Source organism: Harpia harpyja, chromosome 12, assembly GCF_026419915.1.
Source record: "Harpia harpyja isolate bHarHar1 chromosome 12, bHarHar1 primary haplotype, whole genome shotgun sequence".
Lineage (NCBI taxonomy): Eukaryota > Metazoa > Chordata > Aves > Accipitriformes > Accipitridae > Harpia > Harpia harpyja.
Window position 1 is genome coordinate 36,080,827 of NC_068951.1, and position 24,794 is coordinate 36,105,620.

The window sequence follows — 24,794 nt, forward strand, 5'->3', positions numbered from 1 at the left end:
GCGGTTACAAGCGACTGCAGGCAAGCTCATGGTCTCCAGACGGCTCCGGTAACCCCGCTGACAACTGCCCTACCTACGCGCTGAGGTAAGCACTTAGGGCAGAACCGTCCCAACCCAGCGCCCCCGGGCCGCGGCCCCCCACCCGCGGTGCGAACCCGCCAACGGCCGGAGCGAGGCGGGGCGGGAGGCGGCTCCCGCCTCCGCGACTTCCCCTTCGCTCGGTCGCCGGGGGTTCGCCGTTGCTACGGGGCCCGGCGACGCCAGGCTCGGCTCGGCCCAGCCCTGCTGCGGTTCCCCTTTGCCTGCCCCCGGCAGCGGCCATGGACAGCGTCGGCAGCCGCTCCACCGCCTCGGTGCTGGCCGAGCTCCGCTGGGACGATGGCTACGCCGTCCCCGTGGCCAACGCGGAGAACAAGGCGCTGGAGGACGAAGTGAGCGTGGGGCTGCGGCCGGGGAGGGAGAGGAATCCGCCTCCCGCCAGCGGCCCCGGAGGCTCCGCCGCAGGGCTGCCCGCCGCCCGGGGCGCGGAGCCGTGGGGCCGGCCCCTCGGCTCTGAGGGGGCCGCCGGCGCCCTGCCCCTCGCCGGCCGCCTCAGGGCGGCACGGAGCCTCCCCCGCCGCGGCCGGGCTGCCGTGGCCGCCGGGGCCCGGGCAGAAAGGGAGGGAAAACCCGCGAGTTCCGTGGGTGCTGCGGAGGGAAGCGGGGAGCGAGGCCCTCGCCGTGAAGCGTGGGCTGGGCGTACCGGCGGGCTCTGCGCCGCGGGGCTCTGTCCCGCCCCGCCCGCGGCCGGGTGCGAAGCTCGGAATTTTCTCCCAAAATGTCTCATTTCAGTACTTTGGAGGAACGTAGTGCATGCTGCTTAAAGTTTTTCCATTAGTAATGGCGGCGACTATAGTTGCAGGTAGTAAGCACTCGACTAAAAATAGTTACTTGACAATTCTAACTCTTAAATAGCTGCAGAAGATGCAAAACGAAAAAGTAAAGCTACAGAATGAGTTGGCCGACTTTGAAGAGCGTACAGAAGCAATGACATCTCATTTGAAAAATGTAAGACAAGAGTTCAGCTTCACTCAGGTAGGTCGCTACCTCTAGCAGGTCCATTTTATCAGGCAGGCCTGTAACCCGAGTATCTTTCTGCGGCTGATGTGTCTCTATATTTTGCCAGCTTTGTTAGAGATTTGTCATGACTTTATTCCAGGACTTCCACGGGAAACAAAAGTTAAACTATAGATCTCAGTGATACTATTTGATAGTCGTTAAAAAGACCATCCAAGATCAAATGGCCGAACCTAGAAGAAAGCCGAGAAGGATGCATTTTAGAATTCTTTATGAATGGGGACTTTTGTAGATGATAAGAAAAAATTGGTCAAGGAAAATAAAACATCAGTGTAAGGGAAAAACAAATTTATAATCTTTATTATGGTCAAGAGTTAATTGTGAAAAGCTAGTGAAGAGCTAATTCATGGACTTGAAAAATGAAGTGAGGTGGTCAAGGTGTAAGTCTTTGCTTACACTCTGAGTTAATTGGCCAAAATGGGTGGTTTAGATTGCTAAAGAGTCCTGAGTCAAAGTTGTACGCCTTCCAGGTGAAATATACTAGGTGAAAAAGTCTGAAGAAACTTCCCTGCAGCTGAACAACTTTTTAATTTTTTTTTGTGCTAGATTCAACCTTTAATCTGCACATAAATAGACAGCACGCACTATTTAAGAGAAGCTTCTAGTAAGTAATAGATTTCTTATTATGCAAGGGAAGGAAAAAAACCCAACCCTGTTAAATAACTGTTGTCACAAAGATTAGACAATATAGAGATACTGCTATAGGCCAGCCTCGTGGTGTTCTGTCTCAGCACAAAACAATAAAATTATTTCTTTTGCTGTGCCTCTTGAACCTGACATAAAGCCGCTGGTGACCAAGAGGCTAAGATTTTGAAGCTGAAGCATTAAGATTCTGAATCTTGGGGGGAAAAAAAAAAATCTTTGAATTGAGTTCTTAGGCTATAAATGGTTGATCTGTGGATATCTGATACAATACAATGGGGGTGTGTATATGTGTTAGAATACATATATTTGAGATACTAAAATTCAAACAATAAAGCTGCTCTGAAAATTCCTATATTTACATGACAAAATCATACCATCTCTGACCTGGGATTTGGTTGTATGTAAAAAAAGGGGGTTTTGTTGATATATGCCTTTTGTTTATTGTAAATGCTAAACTCTGTTATTCCCTAGTCTCTTTACAAAGCCAGAGAGAATGAAATTGAAACTGAACAACACTTTAAAGCCCTTGCGGAGAGAGAACGTGGACGTCTCAAAAGTGAGATTAAACGACTGGAAGATGAGATAGTTTCCTTAAGAGAAAAGAAAAACAGTCAAGAAGTAAGGCTTAAAATTTTTGTAAGAGAACACCTGTATTACAATTAAATTTTTTGACTTGTCCTCACTTGCACTTACAGAAAAAAATACTATGAGTCAAGAATAGTTAATTATAGTTAAAACTTATAAACTACAATAGATGATGTGGATGTGCTTTTTCCTGTGTAGGCAAGTAAAGTGACACTAAGGATCTCCTTGCATAGACTGGTCAAGACTTAGCAAACATTAACTAGATATTGAAAGACCTCTGTTCTTAATGTTCTTAATGCCAGATACACAGCCACACATCCTTATCACCATCTTGTTAATTCTTGCAGGTATTTTCTTCATGGTTAAAAATCAAATTGTTAGTGGCAAATCTTCTTCTCTATATGAAATAAACTTGGGGCATGATTTCAAGCTCAAAAATCTGCTTATGTTTAAAAAAAAAAAAAAAAGTAATGCTATCTAATTACAGGTGTTTTTCTGTTTAATGGAACTGCCTCTTTTTCTTTCTATGAATAATTTAAATTATGTTTATTTTTTTTTTTATTTGCTCTCTTCTCATTAAGTCTATTTGTAATCTCCAGTCTCTTAGAATGGGTAGCAGGATGAAGATATCCTTGCTATTCAACTGGATCCAGATTCTCTCATATTTGTGTCAGGAAGACTCTTTACAGTCACATGGGGCCACTTGTAAATTCATATACAGGATAAGGATCTAAGAACTGGGCCTTAGTGTGTGAGGGAGAAACTTTACCCTATGATGCCTCAGATCAGTTTATTATGTGGAATAAACATCCCGCATACAGGTATATCTTGCCAGAGGTTGAGTTTTCTGTTTAAAATTATTTGCATTTTAAGTTTGTGGTAACTTACTGTCTTGTTTCTTTTTTAAGACCAGGACTTCTATTAGCATTCGTCAAGTATAATACACAATTAACAAAAAACCCCTAGCAATTCTGTTGACAACAAGATGGGTGTAAGCTTGTTACAGTAGCTTGAACTGGTTGTTTCAATTCCTGTTCAAAGAATATTAGACATTTAATATTAACCCTTTAATTTATCTCGGATTTTATTAGAATACTATAAATAAAACCACTATGAAGTTGGAAAACTTAAAGCAGCAGATGAACTGTGATGAGGAAGTTCTGGAGAGCTGGATAAAGGAATCAAATCGTAAAGATAATGATGCTATCACAATCCAGAAGTATGCACAACAAGATGAAGGGAAACTAGGAGTAAGTAAATGACAGCAATTTTCAGAAACAAAACAGAGAACCATTTAGCATTTGAAGATCTTGTTATGTTATCAAGTCAGGCAAGACTGAGACAAGATTTTGTACAACAGCGCTGTTAAACTTGTTTTGACTTAGCACAACAGTGCAATTCTATATGGTGTTCATTTTAAAGGTCGGAAAGAACAGGTTTTACCAAAGGTGAAAGGCATAATCCAAGGCATTAATTTGTTTGTTCGTCTGGATAATATTTAAGTTTTAATTTTTCTGAGGAAATGCACAAATAGATAATAAAGTCTAGAAAACAGTGCCACTGAAGAGGAGTATGATCAAAAATGTCACAAGTTCAGACTTTATAAGTGTTAGTTCTCAAGTACATTACTAACTTAGAGATAACTAGGGAGGAGAAATTTGATTTTTTACTCATTAAATGCTTAACCCAAAAACTTTAGCTTACATAGTCTTACTGATATCATTGACATTAGCAAGTCACACAGCATAGTAGGAAGAGTGAAGTGAAATAACTGATGATGAGGATACCACATACACATTTATACACAGTGGAGGGTTGCTTTGGCCTTGCTGCAGTCTGGTCCCAAGGGCCGACAAGAGATTATGGCCTCTTGTATGACCAAAAATTTGGGAGGCTAATTTCTCAGGTTTTTTGTTCTATAAAACACAATAAAACTGATGCCTCAAGAATTCCACCCCTAATTGTAGCAGAGCTTTAAGAATTTATAAGATGTTGTATATTTGTTTTCAAATACATTATGTTTTCATATCCTTTCATTTTAGGCATTAACCATTCAAGTAGAAAAGCTGACCATGCAAGTGAATCAGAAGCGCAGAGCTCTTGATAATGAGCTTACAGAAACGTTAACAGCTCAGGTTCGTGCTTAAGGTTCTTGAAGATATCTTGTTATATGTGAAATTTTTAACATCAGAAATCATGGGGCTGCTTTCTTTTAAACAGATAGAGCTTGACAAGACAGCTGAAGATTTTCGCAGAGTTCATCAGGAAAGGCAAGAAGTCATCAGGCAGTGGGAGAATGCAATACAACAGATGCAAAAAAGAGATCAACAGATTGATCATTGTGCCTTGGTAAAAGTGCTGTAACTGATCTGTATCAGTATATCAGCCTACTTTTGTGTCTGATATTGATAAGAATTTTATCACTCACACATAGAATGATTGGGTCTTTTAGATGTTCAGTGTTCTCTTTGTGTTTACCTCTATTTTGTTAAGGTGTTTCAAAGTTCAGATATTGCTAAAAAGTATTCAGAATTTATTTTGAAAGCTGTATCTCTCAGTGTAAGTAATGGTGCTCTGCTTGATACTATGCAAGGTTTAATTTTCAGTCTCAAGGTTGTTGGAAAATGCAAAGCATGCCAGTTTCGGTATTTTCTTTGATCTAAGAAGCAACAAGGTGGAATGTTGTTGCTTAGAGAGTAAGGACTGTCAACTGCATTGAGAGGATTCTGTGTCTGGGCTGCAATATAAAAAAGAAAATAGAATATTTAGAATTGAAGGAATTAGCATTTCTACCTCTGTGAACAAATGCATGACTAACATTTATGTCAGAATTATGATAAATGATCCCATTAAGGTTAAAAACTGGTCCATAAGCACATTCTGCAAACGGGGAGAAGCAACAGCACTCTTCTAATCCAAAAAAGAACCTGTTGGGCATTATGAGTTAATATTAATTTCTAAAATATATAGTCTTCATTGGTTTTGTCAGTGTCTTACGCATAGATGGTACAATGGGAAGAGGTACAAATAAAGTATATTTTATCCTGGCTTTGTCAGGAGAAGTGTGAACTCCTCAGAAAGTTCTGTAGGACAATAGAACAGATGCACCAGAAAAAGCTTGAAGGATCAGTGTAGAGAAAAAAAATCTTATATATGTGGATTCCAAAGTAACAATGACTTTTTTGAACGGGGGAAAAGCATAATTGCATGTACAAGAAGGCTCTACCTAAATCTGTAGCTCTTCATATGATTTTCCTGCTGAAAGAATATCAGCTTTAAGTTGCCCATATGGGTATGACATATACCCTGAGCAGAAACATGGTTTAAACAGGCTTAAGATATAACACTAAAAAAAGTGATAATAGGAAACGACAAGCCAGAAGAAATACTACCAAACAGAAAATATAATGGTCTAATTTAGCTGAAATATTTTGGATTTCATAGTATATCAGGTCATAGGATTCCTGCAAAGAACAAACAACAAACAGATATAAAAAAACAACAACAAAAAACCAGCTCTGGCCATATATTAGTAGTCCATAGAACAGTTCTACTGATGCTTTTGTAAACAGATTTTTTTTTTTACATTAGAACTACAGTATAATTTTCCCAGTAGCTAATCTTTTACTTAACCTTTCAAAATACACAATTTTCACTGGATAGCTATAAATCTGTCAGCTAAAGTAAGCATCACTACTGTTAGTAATTCTCCTCTTGCATTTCCTTTGTTTCAAGTCTATTTGAAGTTTCGTTCACATAGCTTGTTTTTTTTCCCCTATTCAATCAATCAAAAATTATTTTTATTTCATACAAGTTTATAGTGTAATGGTTTTTTTGAAATTATTGGAATATTTTGATAGTTTCCAATCCAAAACAATTGTAGTACTTGGTGTTGTGATGTATTGGTGGAATAAAGTACTTTAAGAATGATGTGATAACTGGGCTGTCTCATGCAGAGTAGTGTTAATAGTCTATCTTCTGGTCATACCCTTTATTAATCTAACAGCATCTTAACTAATGCAAGCAAATCTGCAATGTTTTTATCTTGATAGCTAATAACAGAGATAAAACAGGAGATCAGAAAGAAAGAAATTGTGCTGAAAGAGAAGACTTCCTTTTTGGTAAATGAAACTCTTAATAATATGGAATATGAAAAGAAAATTTCTTCTGCTGAGCGGGAAGCTACAAGCCTCCGAAATGAGTATCAAACTCAGGATAGTTATAGCGTTCAGCTGCAGGATGAGGTAAGGATGACCAAACAGTTCAGAAAAACAGACTGAAACTATAACTTTTGACTAAATGGAGGAAATACCAGAATAGAATTTGCTTTTCTCTGGTTTTAGACTAGCCTCTTAATAATTCAACAAAATGTCTGCTCTTCCCAGTCTACTCATGATTATTGGGGTCTGAACCCTCAACTTAATCCTTTCATTGACAGTGGTGAAGAGATTAGCTTGTATTCTCTGTGTTGGTATAAAATGGATGAATTTTCTCTTAAATGGTGTAACACTGTTAGATGCTTCAGAAGGAAGTGTGTCTTGCCTTCAGCATACGTAGACTGCAGTATTGTATAAAGATGAGAGAAATCTCTTCCAGATTCCAAACAATTCCTATCCTGTGCTCTCAGAAGTGAGTGTTGATGGCTCTTATAGTCAGGTTAAAATTCCTGAAAAAAAACCCCAAACACTTTCACATGGCTTTCTAATCAAGAGGTAGTAGGATAGGGCTGCCCTGTGAACAAGCCATGCTTGATGCTGTCCATACTTACTCTGTTACTTGTATTTAATCTGCACTTAAAGCTAGGAATGAGCTGCACTGCTTAATTACTTAAATGCCTGTAGAGGTATTTCTAAGAGTTAATTCAAGTCTCATGGCTCTGTTGAATGGATACATTTGTATTATCTGAGTAAGTTTTTTCTTAACAAGAAAATGGTAACACTGGGCTACTCACCAAGCTTAGCAATTTTTTAAAAAACACCTGCATCTGCTGTTGCCTTAACTTTGGATAGCTTTTCTGTAGCAGGTGGTTCATAAACTGATATCCTAATTAAACTGTAGGTAGCTCAAACAAGGTGTAGGCTGTTAGATTACCCTATAATTCATGCAAACTTGAGGGCTCACAGAATTGGTAGGTTTTCATCTCTAAGCTGTGAGATTCTTGCTTGAAGTGTTTCATAAGTAATACTACATAATGTGATAATGAGAACAGTCTGCCATTATTAGATGTTAGAACATCTGTGGCATCCAAGTGAGAAACAAGGAAAGAAACAGACTTAGAGTTCAACTGACAGCTTGTGACCTCCCAGTTTCTCATTCTGGTACAGAAAGAGAGACCTGCTATGTATACCCTTGATCAGGTTTCTGTATCTGTGAAAGTGAAGACAATTACACTTACACTGTTAAGTGATACTGTGAAGACTAATGAGCTACTGATTGTAAAGTATTCCTATCCTGTTTAATGAGTGTATGCTGTCATGTATTTTTTACCAAATTAAATGTCTGTGTGTTTTGACACAGTGCTCCTTTATCTTAACCAAAATTATTTTATGTACCCAACAAAGTCTGAATTAAAAATATTTATTAGATATATAAGGGTATCCATGCTCATCAGTCAGCTGTGCTCTATAAAACCATGGTTCCACTTACACAGGTGCTGTTGGACAAGAATTGCAGCCCACAGCACCTTTGTAATTCATTCTGTATTCTTAAGTATTTTGTCCCAGTATTCAGATTATGTAAATTAGTCTACTGAGTTTACTAGCTGTGCTGATTTACGGCACCTCAGAATTTGTAGCACATCTCATTTGGAAGACACTGTTAAAAAGAAACGGAATACTTTCCAGTAAGTAGGTCCCTTACCATTTTAAATATCCTAACATGTACCAAAGTAACCAAGAGCTCTATTGCTCCATTTTGTAATTTATTAGCTGGACGCTTTGAAATCCACTGTGGACAGAACTGCTTCTGATCTGGAGTCTTTGAGAACACAAGTAACCAATCTGAAGAAAGAAATTCAGAAAAAACAAGCCAGGTAAGAAACAAACCTTTAAAAACATCATTTGTAAGGATTAGTAATATAATCAAATCCTTGAGCTAGCCAAGAACCTTAAATAATGTTGATGATTAAAGCCTCCAACTTTCTGGTTACTTCATGTCCTGCATAGGTTCTGGCACTGGGCAATTTAGGAAATACTCCTGGTAATCCTTGTTTTTAAAGGGTGTGAAAAAATCAGTTAAGGCCTTGGTTATCTTATGTTCAAGTTTAGCCTGCTTTATTAGTCAACTGCCCAGTAAGGAATGCTGCTTGGTTTTGGCAGTGTTGTATATGCAACATACATTTAACTTGTTAAATTATGTAATTTTGTTTAGATTAAGCTTTCTTAAAGAAAAAAATGCAAGTCTTTCCAATAAGCTGAAGCTTGTGACTGAGGAGACACTCAGTTCAGAAGACAAAGCTTTGAGGATGGAAGAAATACTAAAGGAAGAAGAAAAAAATGTCAAGGTAAAATGTTTTTCATGGTTTCTGCAAATGAGGATTCATTTGAATTTGTAAGCTATATCTAGAACAAACATTTATGGATTAAAAAGGAATGTAAGTATTAATATGACATGTAACTATTTCATCAAATGATGAAGTAACATGCATGTAGATACATCAGTATCTGTGTTGGGAAAACTCTGGAGGAAAACAAGTGGTCCTAGTAATTCAGAAGATGGTGTCCCTATATATTAACATAGGATACTGGAACTCCCATTGTACAGATGAGATACAAAACCAGTATTCTGACTGCATCAGTATACTGAACAGGGCTTTTACCTCTGACAGCAGCTAAAAGCTACTTAGAACTTCTTGGCTAAATTGAAATAAAAGTTATTTACTGGAATGTGGCAAATCTTGTTACAAAGATATAGTAATGTTTTGCTTCTGCTTTGTAACAATACTGAAAAATTTCAAAATCTTGTATTTTGCTTAGCTCTTCTGGAAGTTCATGTCTCCAAACATTCTGGATTATGGGCTGCTGAGGAGCAAGGATACTTGAACTTCTATCAGTTTCCCATCACTAAGGTTGTTAAGCAGCCAGTCTTGTCAGGATGACTTTTCAGTAACATTACCACTGAAAACTTCTTGGCTTTTGTAAAACACCACCATAATTTACAAACCTGCAAAAAGCAATGATTTTGGCAAACTGGGATTAAAAAAGATTTTGAAATCTTTTCATCAGATTTGGCTGGCCTAGTCTCCTGTTCATTATTTTAATTCTACTACATGATACTCTGATACATCTAACTTGTGGACTGTTAAGTAATTACTGGCTCACTTTAGATTTCATTTTCATGATGAACAAAGATTTTGATCTGGGAAGCTGTAACATAGCAACTATTTTTATAACATGTCTGAAAATACTTTTTATTTTTTAATTCAAAACCCACTTTTTATGTTGCAAATAAAGTATAGGAATAAAAATATCCTAATTCATTATCATCTGATGAACTGCAAAGGGATTTTGAATAAATGCAATGTTGTAATGCAATCATCTGAACTTTCCTGCATTTCAGAAAATGTTTTCTACTGTTTTGTCACGTTGCTACTAATTCTCTTAAAGTATTTTACTACTTAGCTTCTGACTGAACTTGATACAAATATTTTTTTACATTTTGCTGGACAATTGAGTACTGGATATGCTGAAGCTTTCTTTACTGTAAGATGATCAAGTTAAATTAATGTGACAGCAGGTGTTCCCACACAAAGTAACAACAAAGCTGTATCTGTGCATACCGCTGTATAGTCTTTTTTTTTTTCCCATATTTTGTGTTTCCTGTAGCATGTATGTGAAATAATCCTTTGCCATAGACTGAGTGTTATTTTTCAAACTTTTTACCTCTACAAGCATTAACTATACATTTTAAATATACATACAGAAACTAGAGAGGGGATGTCTTTCCTTTATAGAGAGTTTCTTAAATTACAGGCCTTGCTTACCGTTTTGGTTTTTCAGATAATTTGAAAACAAGTTGGAATGATACAACATTTCATTAAAATTAAAACCTTATTTGCTTCCCCTTAAGACTGTTACCAGGGTGGCTAAACCATTAGCAGGGTTTCTCTACTTGCATCTGTGGCGGATAACCTAATATGACATTGAGCTTGGCAGCTCCACAGCTTCAGGGTAATATTTTAACTAGGATGAACTGTTCTTGAACAATGTCTGTAATGTATTAGTCAGAAGCATGCTTTCCATCACCATTAGACACACATGGCTATTTGCTGCATCTATTAATTTACTGTGAAGAGATATTTACAGGAACAATGTGGATGAAATGTCACCGTTTTGCGCTTTAGTTTTGTGATACTTTTCCCTCTTCGATCTGTGGCAAAACACTGTTGTATGGTGAAGCTTATTGAATATCTTATTAACAACCTCACTTAAAGGGAGAGAAATAATTTCTATTAAATAAGTGAATTTAGATATGCACGAAAGACTAGAAAATGAAGGTCAAATTGTGATCCAGTTTTAGCAGATGAATTCATCATTGTCATTAGCTTCAGAAATACAGCTCAGAATTAGGCACATGCATAAAACCAGTTTACTTCTGCAATTAAATTCCTTTGTTCAGGTGTGATCCAAAGCCCAGTGACATTGGTGTAAAACGCTACAGGCTGTAACAATTCCATATTAAACTTATACCTACTTTTTACTTCCTGAGTTTTGGATTTGGAATTGCTCTTACAGCAAGTTCAACTACAAAAAAAATTCTGTATGATTGAATGTGATAATGAACTCTTGGAGAAGGAGTTAAGTTATCTTTCACCATTAGTAAAGCCAGCAAGTTGGTTCACAAGCAAATTTCATAATGTATACATATAAAAATCAAGAATAAGTACATTTTTAATCAATGTAGAAAAGTGAATTCTAAGGTGTTTTGCTATATTAATATGCATCTTCAAACTCTGTACCAGACTTGTGCTAAATGTAATGAGTCTTTTGGAACAGGATTGTCAAAGGCAGCAGAATGTGATGCCATGTCACTCGTTTTAGGGATGTACCTTACAGGAAACAAGCATGCTGAATGGCCTGAGCTTTGGAAGGTCTTTGGGTTTTGGGGGAGGGAAAGGGGGGGTAGGAGGGAGGGGAAGAATGAAGTTGTCTTTCTTGTTAGGCTTATAAAAAGAAAATAACCTGATTTTTCTTTTTCAGTGCATTTCAGGTTACCTGAAATGTTCAGCATTGTCTTATTATAACAGACCCTACTAAAACCTCATTTACTGCAGTGATGTAGGTGTTAATGGCAACTTAACCTCCAAGAACAAGGAAGTGATTTTAAAATGTGTAATTAATTTTTCAAACAAAATTATTCCAACTTATATAAGCACACATATGTACATACATGTGCACACACACGGAGTTACAAGTTTTAATAAACCATTGAAAAGCTTTGTATTATATTTCTTCAAATACATACACTAGAAGCAATAAGGGAGGGTTTTTTTGAAAGGATGACAGGAATTTTAGTAGCATTCCCATAATGGGGAAAAAAAAGGTCATGTAATAGTAGGGTAGGATCCAAGTTAAAAAAAACCCAAACTTACTTTAAGTCAAAGACTTTTCTTGCAACCATTCTGAAGACCTATGAAAGTCTGTGTTCATGTTAATGGATATAGTATTGAAATTTTTTAATCTTCCTATATATGATTAATAAAGGCAAATAATTCTTCAGAAATTACTTATGTGATTAATTACTACTTACTACTGAATGATTACTTTGCCACCAGGAAAAAGAAACAGAAATGAACCAGTTAAAAGAAGTATTTTTCAAGAAGACTCAAGAGTTAAAGGTGCAGAAGGATAAGGAGAAGTGTGTTCTAGCAGAAATTGAGGGAAGTCGAACATCACTTAAAAATCTTCAGTCTCGACTGCACAGACTTGATGCAGATGCATTAAAACAACAAGAATTAATATATAACCAGGTAAAATATTAATGTACTTTCATACTATGATTGTTTCTTTGGTCTAATGAGAGTAAATTGCTTGAGTTCTATAATCTTTGCCAACATCTTACCATTTTGGAAATGCCATGCAGTTTAATTTGAAGTCGTCATTTATTTCTGTCTCAAGATGTATGGGTAAAATTGAAATAACTGAAACTTGCTGTAGTATCACCTACATTATGTACTTGGCAAAAGCAGCAGACCCAGGGTCTGCTGCTTTTCCCACTAATTTCTCAAATTAGCTGTTTTCTTTGATCCCTCTGAACCACAGACACCTCAGGGTAAATTTTTAAAGCAATACAAGAGGTACATGCCAAAATCCTGTTATTTACTAATTGGATTTTGTGCATATTTCCTATGCACCACTTTGAAAATTTGCTCTTTTATATCAGCATCCACTGGTAACAGCAAGATGGCAACTCTGCTGTAAGCCTCCCTACAGCAGACTGTGCTGAGTATGCTTTGTTAGTCTTCTAGAAGATTACTCCTGAACCATCACTGCACATCAGTCATCTAAGAATATTTTGCTAATGAGGTCTATAAGCCATAAATTATTATAAAACAATAGCTTAATTGGGTGACTGTCCTAAAGCCAACATTTAGATCCAAGTTTATATCCAGTGTTTTAGCTTTATAGGAAGGCTACAATTGCTTATCTCAGACTATTAATTCTCTTAAAAATTATTTTAACAGGATTTTTATATTCAGCAAGTACAGAGACGTCTGTCACGGTTAGAAGGAGAGGTTAATGCAGATGAAAAACAAGTTTTGGAAGCAAAAGTTGCTGAACTTAAGAAAACCTTAGAAGAAAAGAAAAATGCATATGATGTTTTACATGTGCAGTACAAGAAACTTGAGGTAACTTCCTCAGAACATCAGGTTGACCATGTAACATCTAGAAATCTCAGTGATTTAATTAGATACAGTCCTATTAATTAATAACTTGGTATTAGATTAAAAGATACCTGAACTTTGTGTAACGTATGTGGAAAACTTCATATGTTCCCTATACCTTCCAGAAAAATAGATCATTGTTGCACACCTGAGGCACTTTAGCAGGAAGACAAGCATTGAAATGTTGGTCAGGTGAGCTTAGCTTTCATTTCAAGATGTGACAGACTGCTTGCAAATGTCTGAATTTATTGTTAGGACCATATAGAAATAGGATAATGTTATTCTGTGATGCTACTACTTGCCTTTATATTTTTCATAAAATTACAGTTGCATTTAAAATTGTACAAAGTAACATTACTGAATTGAAGGGACCGTATTTGAGTTAGCTGACCACATCCTGATATGTAATTCAGAAATACTCTTTTTCTGTCTTTGTTCCCATGTGAGATTTTTGCATATACATGCTTGTTCTCTGGTTTTCCACTATCCAGTGACCATCATTAATTCTCTAAAAAATGCACTTGCCTTTCTTGTAGAAATGAACCAGTCAGTTATTCTGTAGCCAATTTATAATTTCTTTTTATAAGAAACGTATTTTTTTTTAATTAATCAGCTACATTTTAGCACGTTTTGAAACCTCTTTTCAAAGAGAAACCATACAAGGCTAAAGTCAGATTTTTTAATAAAACATCACAACTGGTTTCTCAAAGTGATAGTTAAGAAAAAAATTGATCAATTTAGAGAGGGGAAGAAGCTGCTTATAGGAGAGCCCTTTAACTGGAGACCCATGCAATAACAAGGTTTAATGTTGGGCAACTGGTGCCCACAATTCAGTTTTGAGGCAATGCAAAATTTGACTAGCAAGTATAATCAAACATTGAAACATATCTCCAGGAATTTATTCATACTCTGGAGTATTATCAATGACAGATGGTTTTACAAAGATGAACTATGAACATCAAAGTCATGGTCAGACATGCCAGGAGATTTTTTTTTTTTTTTACCTAGACCAAAATACATGATTGTATTAGAACTGCCTTATTGACTGAAAGAGCTATGTTGTATAATAACAATTACTACACTCCAAATGAAACAAACAATGACATTAATATTGCAACAGCACTCTGCATGAGGACTGCAGTGCTCTAGGCACTGTTTGCAGATATGGACAAAAGATGATCATGGTTGCTGGTTCCAGGACTTCAAAATATCTCATTTAAAATTAACTGGTAGCTTTTGGTGCAAACTACATTCACTGAATGTCCTGGTTTCAGCTGGGATAGAGTTAATTGTCTTCCTAGTAGCTGGTACAGTCCTATGTTTTGAGTTCAATATGAGAAGAATGTTGATAACACACTGATGTTTTCAGTTGCTGCTAAGTAATGTTTAGTCTAAAGTCAAGGATTTTTCAGCTTCTGATGCCCAGCCAGCAAGAAGGCTGGAGGGACACAGCCAGGGCAGCTGACCCAAACTGGCCACCAGGGTATTCCATACCATGTGATGTCACACCTAGTATATAAACTGGGGGGAGGGAGGGGCGTGGGAGGATCGCTGCTCAGGGACTAACTGGGTGTTGATTGGCGGGTGGTGAGCAATTGCATTGTGCATCCTTTGTATATTCCAATCCTTTTATCATTATTGCTGTCATTTTATTAGTGTTATCATTATTAGTTTATTCTTTTCTGTTCTATTAAACCATTCTTATCTCAACCCACGAGTTTTACTTCTTTTCCTGATTTTCTCCCCCATTCCACTGGGTGGGGGGGGAATTGAGTGAGTGGCTGCGTGGTGCTTAGTTGCTGGCTGGGGTTAAACCATGACACTGAAATAAATTAAACATAACTTATTTGGAAACAGAATGATGTCCATTTCATCAGGAGAGCAATGGATAAGACGGGAGAAGAAACAAGTGGTATGATGATCAAGATAAATGAACTAAATCTTTTCAATGAGAGATCAGATCAGGAGTTAAAAAAAGCTAAAGCTATTAAGCAGGTACAGTATTATTTTGCAACTTTACTAATACAGGACATGTTTGTTTTTTAAAACACAGAAATTCATGACTTGATGTGAAGGCTGTTGTCTGCTTCCCACAGTGCTACATCATTACATCCATAAGAACCCCCCTTGTAGTTTCTTGACTTACACCTTCCTTCCCAAACTTTGAAGTCACTTTCATCACTTATCTTACTAGGCAAAGTGTTGCTTCTCCTGTGTATGTAGCATAAAGTTTATCTTGGTTATCAATTTAATCACACACTACTTATATCACAATATCTACCTGGTCAGTGTTTGTTTGGTTTTGGTTTTTTTTTTCTGAGAAATGATTGCCTTTAAAATAGAAGATGTATTTACTAGTCAAGGACATCTTTACCTAGCACTGAATTTTTCTTCTCCATCTGCAGTGCCAACTAATGAGTTTGGCACAGTTTTGTTATTAAATTGTGGGGCTTTTTCCAGCAGATGGTTTGGATCTATCTACATTCCAATTTAAGGTATTAGAAATCAAATGGAAGTCTTTCTTCCCATATTTTGATAAACGGAAAAAACCAGTTCCCTGTCCTCTAATTACTGCACGTTTTTTTCCTCTAGCTCTAGAATAAGCTCTAGCCTTCCTAAAAGAAGCACTAAGGTAGTAAAACAATATAGGGTCTAAGTAGCAGGGGGCAGTTTTGCTATCGACTTAACTGGTGCACTTGCTCCTCAATGAAAACTCTCCCTAACCTGGAACTTTTCTTTGGGGATGAAATAATTCAGGGGAACAAAAGCAAGAAGCTGATGGCATAAAAGAACTCAGAGAAATGGTACACAGTTTGGGGTCCATAAGAGAGGGCGCTTTTTTTTTTTTAAACACTTCAAAGTGTTTGCCTGCTAATGAGAGATGGAGAACACTTTTAAATGCAGAGCAGAGTAAGTCTTATGGTTGTATATATAACAGATAAAATAATGAATGCTTTATAAAGAATTATTAACTTATTAACTGTTGTAAATGTCTTAATTAAAAATGATGCTTTCTTATTTTGAGACCTTTCTGGCATTTATTAGGAGATTATGGTCGAAGATAATCTCTTAAAACTAGAATTGAACCGTCTTAGAGATACTCTGTGTAATAAGACAGAGAAAGTTCTAACACTGGAAAAACAAAAATTGGAGTTAAAGAAAGCCATAGCAGAAAGAACTGAGGAAATTAAGATTCATAAGGCAATGCTGGATTCCCAGATAAGACTTGTGGATCAGGAACGGCAACGCGTAAGGTAACTATTCTTACATAAATTAAATTTGTAACTTTTATTGAGTATATTTTACATGGGGACTTACTGAAAAAGAGAAGTATTTATTTTATGCAATTTCACCAAATGGAGACATTGAGGATGCAATAAATCATGCTCAAAGTTACATACTGAGACAGCTGAGGCTAGCAAGAGATCCCTTCTCTGAAATCCAGCCTACAGCTTTAACAACTTGGTGAACAAGAGATTACTGTTTATTCTGTTAGTGGTGATCCTCTACAGTACTGAGATGAAACCTCAGTTGCAGACATCTTTTTGAAGTGAATGTCATATGCATTTTTCAAAGTAATCAGGAAATGTGAAATCAGTGTGTCTGGAGGTAAAACAAAATATTTAAAACAGAAAAGTTGCTTTTTAAAGAGGGTTTACTCCAAACTGATTGATAAAATTGTGATTTTTTTGACTGATACATTAAGTCAGTTTGATTTGGGTTTTTTTGCCTTTTTAACAAATGAGCTCTCCATTATGTGTCCTATATATAACAAAATTAAATCTTCTGAATTATGTATGTACCCTCCTATAAAGCAACCACGTATGAAATAACTTTTCCCTTCTGTAATAATCAGTGCAAAGTATCTGGCACAGTTTTAGCTCTGAAATCCCAGTATCTATATCCAGCCAAAAATCAATGCTTCAGCAGCTGAACTGCTGAAATCTGGCAGGCTTTTTATTCACTCCTCTGCTAACCACACCCCGCACAATAGGAAATTAGAGTGATTTGGTGTGACTAAAGCTTAACTGCTCACCGACTGTGTGGCTTTTTTCCTTTGATAATTACACAGCTAATTGATGCTTTCATGTAATTTGATTTGGGGTTGTTGCCTACTGTTGCTTATGCTCATCTAGTAGTAGCAATATTAAGATAACATCAGCAGGGGGGCAGCTTGTGCAGCTGTAGGATTTAAATACCAAACGTTTAAAAATTTTGGGGTAGGACTGTGGCACATCCTCCCAGGATGCAGTGATCTGGAATATGAAAATAAATTTCACTCAGTTTAGAACTGCGAGAGAAGTGCAGGTAATCAGAAAAACAGACGACTGTGGCTGGGAGAATACAGAAAGCAACAAAAACCAGTAGCAGCACAACTGCTGCCCTGCCTGCCTCCTGGTACGTGGGCAGACTGCTGGAATAACACCAGTAATTTAAACTGCTGTAGCAAGAACTACCCACAAAATGCTACCACATGCACACTTTCTCAACCCATTTATTTTTTCCCAAAATAAATTAGTGCTGAATTTCAAGATCGCCTAAATAAAATCGATAAACTGAGATGCAGATATGAAATTCTTACTGTTGTCATGATGCCACCTGAAGGAGAAGAGGAGAAAACTCATACCTACTATGTAATTAAGGTATTTTATTAACATAATTCACTATAATTCAAGTATTTAAGCTATGGGTTTCCCTGGGATCTATTCAAGTAACTATCCCTGGAGGTATTCAAAAAGCGAGTGGACAGGGTACTCCAGGGCATGGTTTAGGGGGCATGGTTAATGGTTGGACTTGATGATCTTGAAGGTCTTTTCCAACCGAAATGATTCTATGATTCTAACTAAGATAACCTCCTTGCCTGCTGCTTACTTTCAGTCCAATTGTTTTACATTATCTGACACTGGTTATTTAAATGATACTGCAATTTCACATGAATCTCTGTGGTCAGTCCTAATGTCAGTGGAGCCTTAATTTTGAGCAGTTTGAAGATTTTCACTTCAGTGCCCGTTAATTTACAAAGACCCAAGAAGTAGTGGTCATGTGGTAATCTACTATAAACCAAAAACAAGTTTATCACACTCTTACACGATCTTAAATTCTTCTAGCCTTCAGAGTTATTTTTAGGTATTTATTTCACCATATGGCATTTATACCTTGAAGAATGTCAACTTTCCCCTTTTACTTATCAATCACCTATGCATACTTCAGCTTTTCCTTGGGGTGGGGGGCGGGGTTGGGATGGGCAGCAGCAGGAATCGGTCTTTATCCGTAATGCAATACCCCGAGTCTAGAACGAGAATCTATTATTTTTGATCTACCCAAGTTCTCTGATTTCCTTGTAAAGCAAAATGCTTCTAGCTGTGATCTTGGCTCTGAAGGCCATCTTTTTCTGATTCTTAAGTGTTAAATTTCTTAGTGATGGTATTTGTGCCACTGTGAGATCCAGCACAGCAGAAGACCCTCAGTAAAAGCTTTGTGGTCACTGTGGGTGTATGCCCTCTACAATTATAGAGATTTTTTCACCATATCAGCTTTTCTGAGGGGCTATAGAAAATAATTCACTAGCTCGCTGTGTTTCTTCAATCTCACTGATCAGATAAATGAAGACTTTCAAGTGAGTAATTCCTAGACAAACTTGTATGATTTTTAACACTCTTGTTACAGTTTTATATAATGTACAATCTCAATTCTTACTTGGATTTTGTGGGTAAAGGAGACAAATGTGAAGCATGTGCTGCAGTTCCTGTGAGCAGTGCAAAGCGTGGAAACTGCTTCGTACACAGGGTGACTATTGCTAATTGGGGCTTTGTGAGCTTAGATGGAAAAGCAGATACCTACAGTTAAATGCATGTGGATGAAATACCTCAAAGAACTTCCAGTACTGTAAATAACTACTCCTTCTAATTATCTGGTAACTCAAATCTCAGTTCAAGCCTGACAACACAGATAGATAAGCCCCATAAATATTAACCCCCTAAATATTTCAGGGTTTTTTTTCCTGTGTAATTGTTCTAGTATTTTCAGTATGCATGCAGTCACCTAAAATATCAGTTTTATTTTCAGGCTGCACAGGAAAAAGAAGCACTTAAACGTGAAGGTGATGATTTAGATGCAAAGATCTGCAAAGCTGAAAAAGAAATTGTAGCTCTGGAAAACACTTTGTGCGTACTTAATAACTGCAACAGCAATTACCGAAACTCTTTCAAGGAAGTCACCGAGACAAGTATGTAAAATAGAAATTATTATTTGCTGTGCGTTACAGATGATGCTATAACTTGGGTATGTAGTGGGGAAATTCCATGGCACAAAAGAATGAATCACAGAGAGAGACTAAACTGGTAGCAAAAGGGAGTGTAATTCACATGCTACTGTGAATAGTTCTGTAGAATAAGCACAGAAGAAAGTGCAGCAAGGTGTAATTAACTAATATTTATGTTGTTCTATCCAATTTATGTGAAAATCTCTAAACCTACATAAATTTTGTAAATAGTCGTAAGTAGGAGCAGTCAGAAGAGGCAAAGCATAAAGATGATTACTGGGGAGAAAAAAGTCATTACTAGGAGGAATGCCCACTGAAGTATGTAAGCCTAGTGGATAAAACTTTGCACAGTGCTTTTTGTACTACTTGCTCTGTAGTGCTGCATCACACACAGCTACCAATTCAAATTACAGAAGCAGGACAAGCTGTGCCACTGCTGGCTGCCTCGTGGTAGACTGAGCCAGCTTGGGCATAAAACTGTACTCAGAGCAACTACACAGGCAGCTTTGGTACAGGTGCTCTAGTGATGAAGACCGATCCCTTAGCTTACACTGTCATCTCTGATTTTTGGCGGGGGGGGGGGGGGGGGGAATTGGTAACCTGTCATCTGGGAAGATAAGGAACAATAAAACTTAAGCTGCACTATTTTAGTGTAGCATCAGCAGATTTTAAAATATGGACTACCTAGCTACAAGTCTTTGGATACTGGAAATTCCTCAGAATTCTGGAAAGTGTCTTCATTTGTTCTTTCTGTTGCCATGTAGACTTCATAAGCTTGTTCTCCTTCAGTGGAACTTTCTTTATAAGCTAAACAAAAAGCATCACCATGAGAAATTACATAAACTCAATTCTAGAAAATATCTGATTAAACTTTTATGCCCTCTGCTGGCTCTGGAAACAGTAGCTCTTAAATAATTCTCTCTCATCAAGCCAGTTACTTTTTCATAGTGATTTGGAATTAGGAGTATTTAAGAAAAACAACTTACAACCTTGAGGTATCTGTAATACTCCCAACACTAACATATTAATACTCTGTGATGCAGTTACTTTAAAGTGCAACTTAAAAGTGAAAATTGAGTTGTATATACTGCTTGTCCAGCATTAGTGCTACCTCATTGTTTGGGTTCACAGGTGAAGAATATGAGGAAAAATTGAAAATAGAGGAGGAGAAGAGGGCTGCTGATGAAAAATACAGATACAAACGAAGACAGATCAAAGAACTTCAGGAAAATCTCCAGGTATAATACAAGCAAAAGTTCTGGTCAAACAGCCAAGGCTGCAGTATGTAGCTAAATCCACGCAAACCATCCTATTGAAAGACTAGGAAATTCTAGGACAAATTTTTGCCCATTTGCTTTTATATCCTATGCTTTGTACGAATGGATACAATTTTTTAGAATGCTCCATTCAAAAATGGAGTGCTTATTTGGATTTTCTTGAATCACAGTGAAACCAGGCTTTTCAGTCACATAAGAGCTAGAAGTTTTAAAATCCCAGATGCATGTTGACAGATGCTCTGTTCTGGCATCCAAGACAGCAGTTGTGTTTTTGCGTAGCATACACCACTATATTGGATCATCCTGCCATACTGCAGAGATGAAAATCCACACATCTTGTATCCCCTGGCATCTAGGTCCCAGGATTTTTCTAGGATAGCATATTCTGTTTTATTAGCATTAAGGGTGCTTCAGTTTAAACAGTGTTAATTTAGCTAAAGCAAGCTAGCTCACTCTTAACTTAGTAGGCTGAGCACTAACTGCAAGTAAAGGATACCTTGTGTTCAGGCTCCAAATTAAGGACTTACTCTTGGTTCCCCTATTATCAAAAAGCCCACTTGGCCCTTAAGAACAACACTTAGCTCTGATGTGTGAGATTTTAACTAAAATTTTTTTAGGCAGAGGAAATCAGAGGCACCCTGTTATATCCCACATGATTAGATTATTCTGAGTCCTGAGTCACTGGCTACAGGTCAACAAACATTCCTATTGCTTATCCTACCCCCACAGGACATATACCTTACCTTATGTCTCTGAAATTGAAGAAGAGGGACACACATCTTCATCAGGGAGTAAGTCTTGCGATATAATGAGGTGTTAAAAAGGCAGGAAAGGGTATGCCTAATTTATTTAAAACAGAGCCACCCTTACAGAGCTGACTTTATTCATTCCAGTCAAAGGTATCCATCACTTCCCATGGGAAACAATGTTATTTTTCTTAGGATAGCTTGCACTGGTAAGTTTGTACTGTGTCAAGTAAATTGTTTGTAGACACTGCTCAGAGGCATATCTGAAAATACATACTTTAACTTCATTAATAAAACTTTTAATTTTTTTTAAGATATGTAAATTACCTAGTGGTCTCTTTATCCAGGTGTTTCTCCACTAAACAGTCTGACAGGCAGAAAGTTTTGAATTATCATTAGGACTAATTGCTTGAGCTACATTTAGAAACAAGTAGTAGCAATAACAGACCTTTCCACAAAGTGATACAAAAAGTGAGAGGTTATCAGAACTGCTTTATAAACTAAAACTACTGTTCAAATGAATTTGCAGAGCTTGGAAAAAAAGTTTGATGTAGTACTGAAGCAGGAGGCCCTCTTCCAAGAGCAAAAGAAGGAAAAACAAGCTCTTATTTTGCAGCTGAACAAAGACATAGAAGAACAGAAGCCCAAACTAGAAAGGGTTACAAAACAGGTTTGTATATTTATTAATGACAACTTCTAACTTTAAAGGGAGAGTAGTATGGTTAAAACCACAGAATTTAAACTGAGCAGGTTTCTGAAAACAAGTGTTGCATTTCCATAACAGCAATACTTTAAAAATATTTAAGTGTTCCAGGCTATCCAGAGAAATTCAGTCTCTGAAGAAAACTAAAACAGAAACACAGGAAGAAAGAGACATTGATCTTCGTGAACTGAAAAGCTTCAACAAAACCATCGACAAATTGATAGCTGATGTTCTAGAAGCAAATCCTGATTTAACTACACCCTTTCAAATGTACTTTCACCAGGTGAGCTTTCCAGTTACCTGCCACCAAAATCCTGACTAATAGCTCTAGTCTACTGCTGAGTGCCTTTCAAGGGCAACTCCTAAATTCAACAATGAACTATGCTTATGGTAAAACAGGAAAAAGTGTTCATCTGCTTTCAACATCTGTTCAAATACAAAGGATTATAAACCCTCCTGATATACCCAGTCCTATTATACAACTGTTAGGTCAACTTTTTTTTTTCTTTTCCAAATTTCTAGTCCAATTTAGACCTTCCCGCAATTGCTTCTGCTGCTGGTAGTCAAAGTTCTCGATCACCATCCACACAAAACTCACTAGCTTCTACCAGGTAAGGGCTAGCAATGTTGTGTGTGTGTTGGGTTTTTTTAAGTTGAAGTTTAAACAGGCAAAATTAGTCCCTACATGACAGAATTCCTCACTCCTGAAGGTCTTCCCAATCTTTTCTCTACTTCCTGAACACTATAAAAACTTTCTCCTTACACAGTCCCACCTTTAAGTATACTAGATTTTTCTAGCACACAATTAAGTTTACTTCAGCATCTGTCAGCATCATTTATTTTCAAATAAAGCAGTAATTGCAGAACAATTACATTTACTTTTGCTAACTATGCTCTAATTAAAAAGTGGTTTCACATTATCAAAGCACATGTTTCAGCTCCAGCCACACTTTGCACTCATCAGTGTGAGCTCCCCTCCCTAATTAAACAGGGCAGGCAGACATGTACACTTTTACTGATACCTTTTTCCCCTTTTCAACATACATTCAACTAATAGCGCATGCAATGTGCTCAATCAGTTACAATCTAACAATCCTACAGGTAGGTTAAGTGATTAGCGGTAATGTCTACGAAGATCTTTGTAGGGGATCTTACCTAGAATAAACAACACTGCTGCTGGGTGGCTTTATCGTAAGCCACCATTAGAAGCTCTATTTGAGATATAGGGATTGCTGTATATCAATGAGTAAATTTTTGTCTTTCAGATCCTCCAGAAGCACAAGTTCAGGCTCTAGTCAAACTTCATCACTCAAAGTCATAGATCTGAGCCTGCCTATCAACACTCCAGCAGAAGCAGCTGCTGTTGGTTCACAGCTATCCAGCAGAGCTAGCACCTCTGATACTTGTAAATACAAAAAAAAGTCTTAAGTAATCTTTTGGAGGCCATAGTAAAGGCTTCACACCAGTTAAGGCTTCTTAATTGATTAATCTGTAACAACTTATCAAGATATATTAGCAATCTTAGCATTAATTTCTATCAAAAATGTATGTTTTAACTTTCTTCTACAGTATGCAATAAGTTATCTAGGAGAAATGTTAAGCATGTTTTATACAATAAAATACATTAGCCTTTATGTTACTTTCTCATTTTGCTGTTGGAGAACTAAAGATCTGCAAAACCCTTCAGAAGCCATTAATTCACTTTTTATATAATGAAAAGGAGAGTCATGTGAAAGCCATTAATATTTGTAAACTGGTATCTTTGCTACTGTCAAATTACATGGCAAGAACCGAGGAAAGAAAATGTATGCTTCATTTCAAGATCAACCTTGACTATTAATCAATTAGTCATCTCAGATCATACCTTAATTGAAAGATGACAGTATATGATTAAAACTACTTTTTCTATTCAAAATTACACAGTACCTTTTTTGCAACTGACCTGTATCTATGGAATTACTTGGAAAACTTGCAGCTGAAGTACAATTGGTATTGTATGGTCTGGCACATGTTAGCTCCTTAGCGTGTTCTGCCAACCATCTTTGGAGATCTCATTGTAAATAGAGCAAAACTTTTTCCACAGCAGTGCAACCACTGCCTTCAAGCTACTCGTAAAGCAAATACCTAACAAACACCACCACCAAAAAACAAATGCCCACACTTAAACTTACCTTGACAATAAACACCGTTTTAAAACTCTCTCTTCTTTTACTTCTGTTGTTTGCTTGGGTTTGTTTTTTTTTTACATTACTTACTTAGACAATGTGTTTGATGCATTTAACCAATGTAATACACTGGAGGGTTCCATTCACTTAAGCAGCATATATAACCAGTGCACCAGTATGAAACATCCCAGCAATGTAAACAAAAATCAAGACACAAAATTAAGAAAAACTAAGAAAATTTAATGATCAAATAAGCTATATACATTGATGGCACATGACTTCCATTCAGTTATCCCCTTTCTATAGCTGGAAGTTAAGTTTGATACAAAAATATCAACAGTCAATAGTACCCCAGGGATGAGAAAAAAAACAAACAAAAACCATCTGTTGTTAAAGTGCGTATTTGATGCGAG

The 24,794-nt window shown here is 37.1% G+C and overlaps 1 protein-coding gene across 1 annotated transcript; it reads left to right on the top strand.

Annotated features, from left to right (window-relative positions):
- Positions 1 to 233: 233 nt before the first annotated feature.
- CCDC39 (coiled-coil domain containing 39) lies at positions 234 to 24,415 on the top strand. Its single transcript, XM_052804400.1, has 20 exons — positions 234 to 431; positions 955 to 1,074; positions 2,233 to 2,379; positions 3,438 to 3,596; positions 4,389 to 4,481; positions 4,567 to 4,695; positions 6,399 to 6,590; positions 8,274 to 8,377; positions 8,716 to 8,848; positions 12,119 to 12,313; positions 13,028 to 13,192; positions 15,086 to 15,223; positions 16,274 to 16,482; positions 17,748 to 17,871; positions 19,295 to 19,454; positions 20,622 to 20,728; positions 22,043 to 22,183; positions 22,320 to 22,499; positions 22,739 to 22,827; positions 23,482 to 24,415. The coding sequence occupies exons 1-20, from the start codon at positions 321 to 323 to the stop codon at positions 23,642 to 23,644; spliced, it is 2,859 nt and encodes a 952-aa protein (XP_052660360.1). The 5' UTR covers positions 234 to 320; the 3' UTR covers positions 23,645 to 24,415.
- Positions 24,416 to 24,794: the final 379 nt, after the last annotated feature.

Coding starts and splice junctions, on each gene's coding strand:
- CCDC39 (XM_052804400.1), top strand. CDS start 321: ATGGACAGCGTCGGCAGCCGCTCCACCGCCTCGGTGCTGGCCGAGCTC. Junction 4,696..6,398: donor AGATTGATCATTGTGCCTTG/GTAAAAGTGCTG, acceptor TTATCTTGATAG/CTAATAACAGAGATAAAACA. Junction 22,500..22,738: donor TTCAAATGTACTTTCACCAG/GTGAGCTTTCCA, acceptor CCAAATTTCTAG/TCCAATTTAGACCTTCCCGC.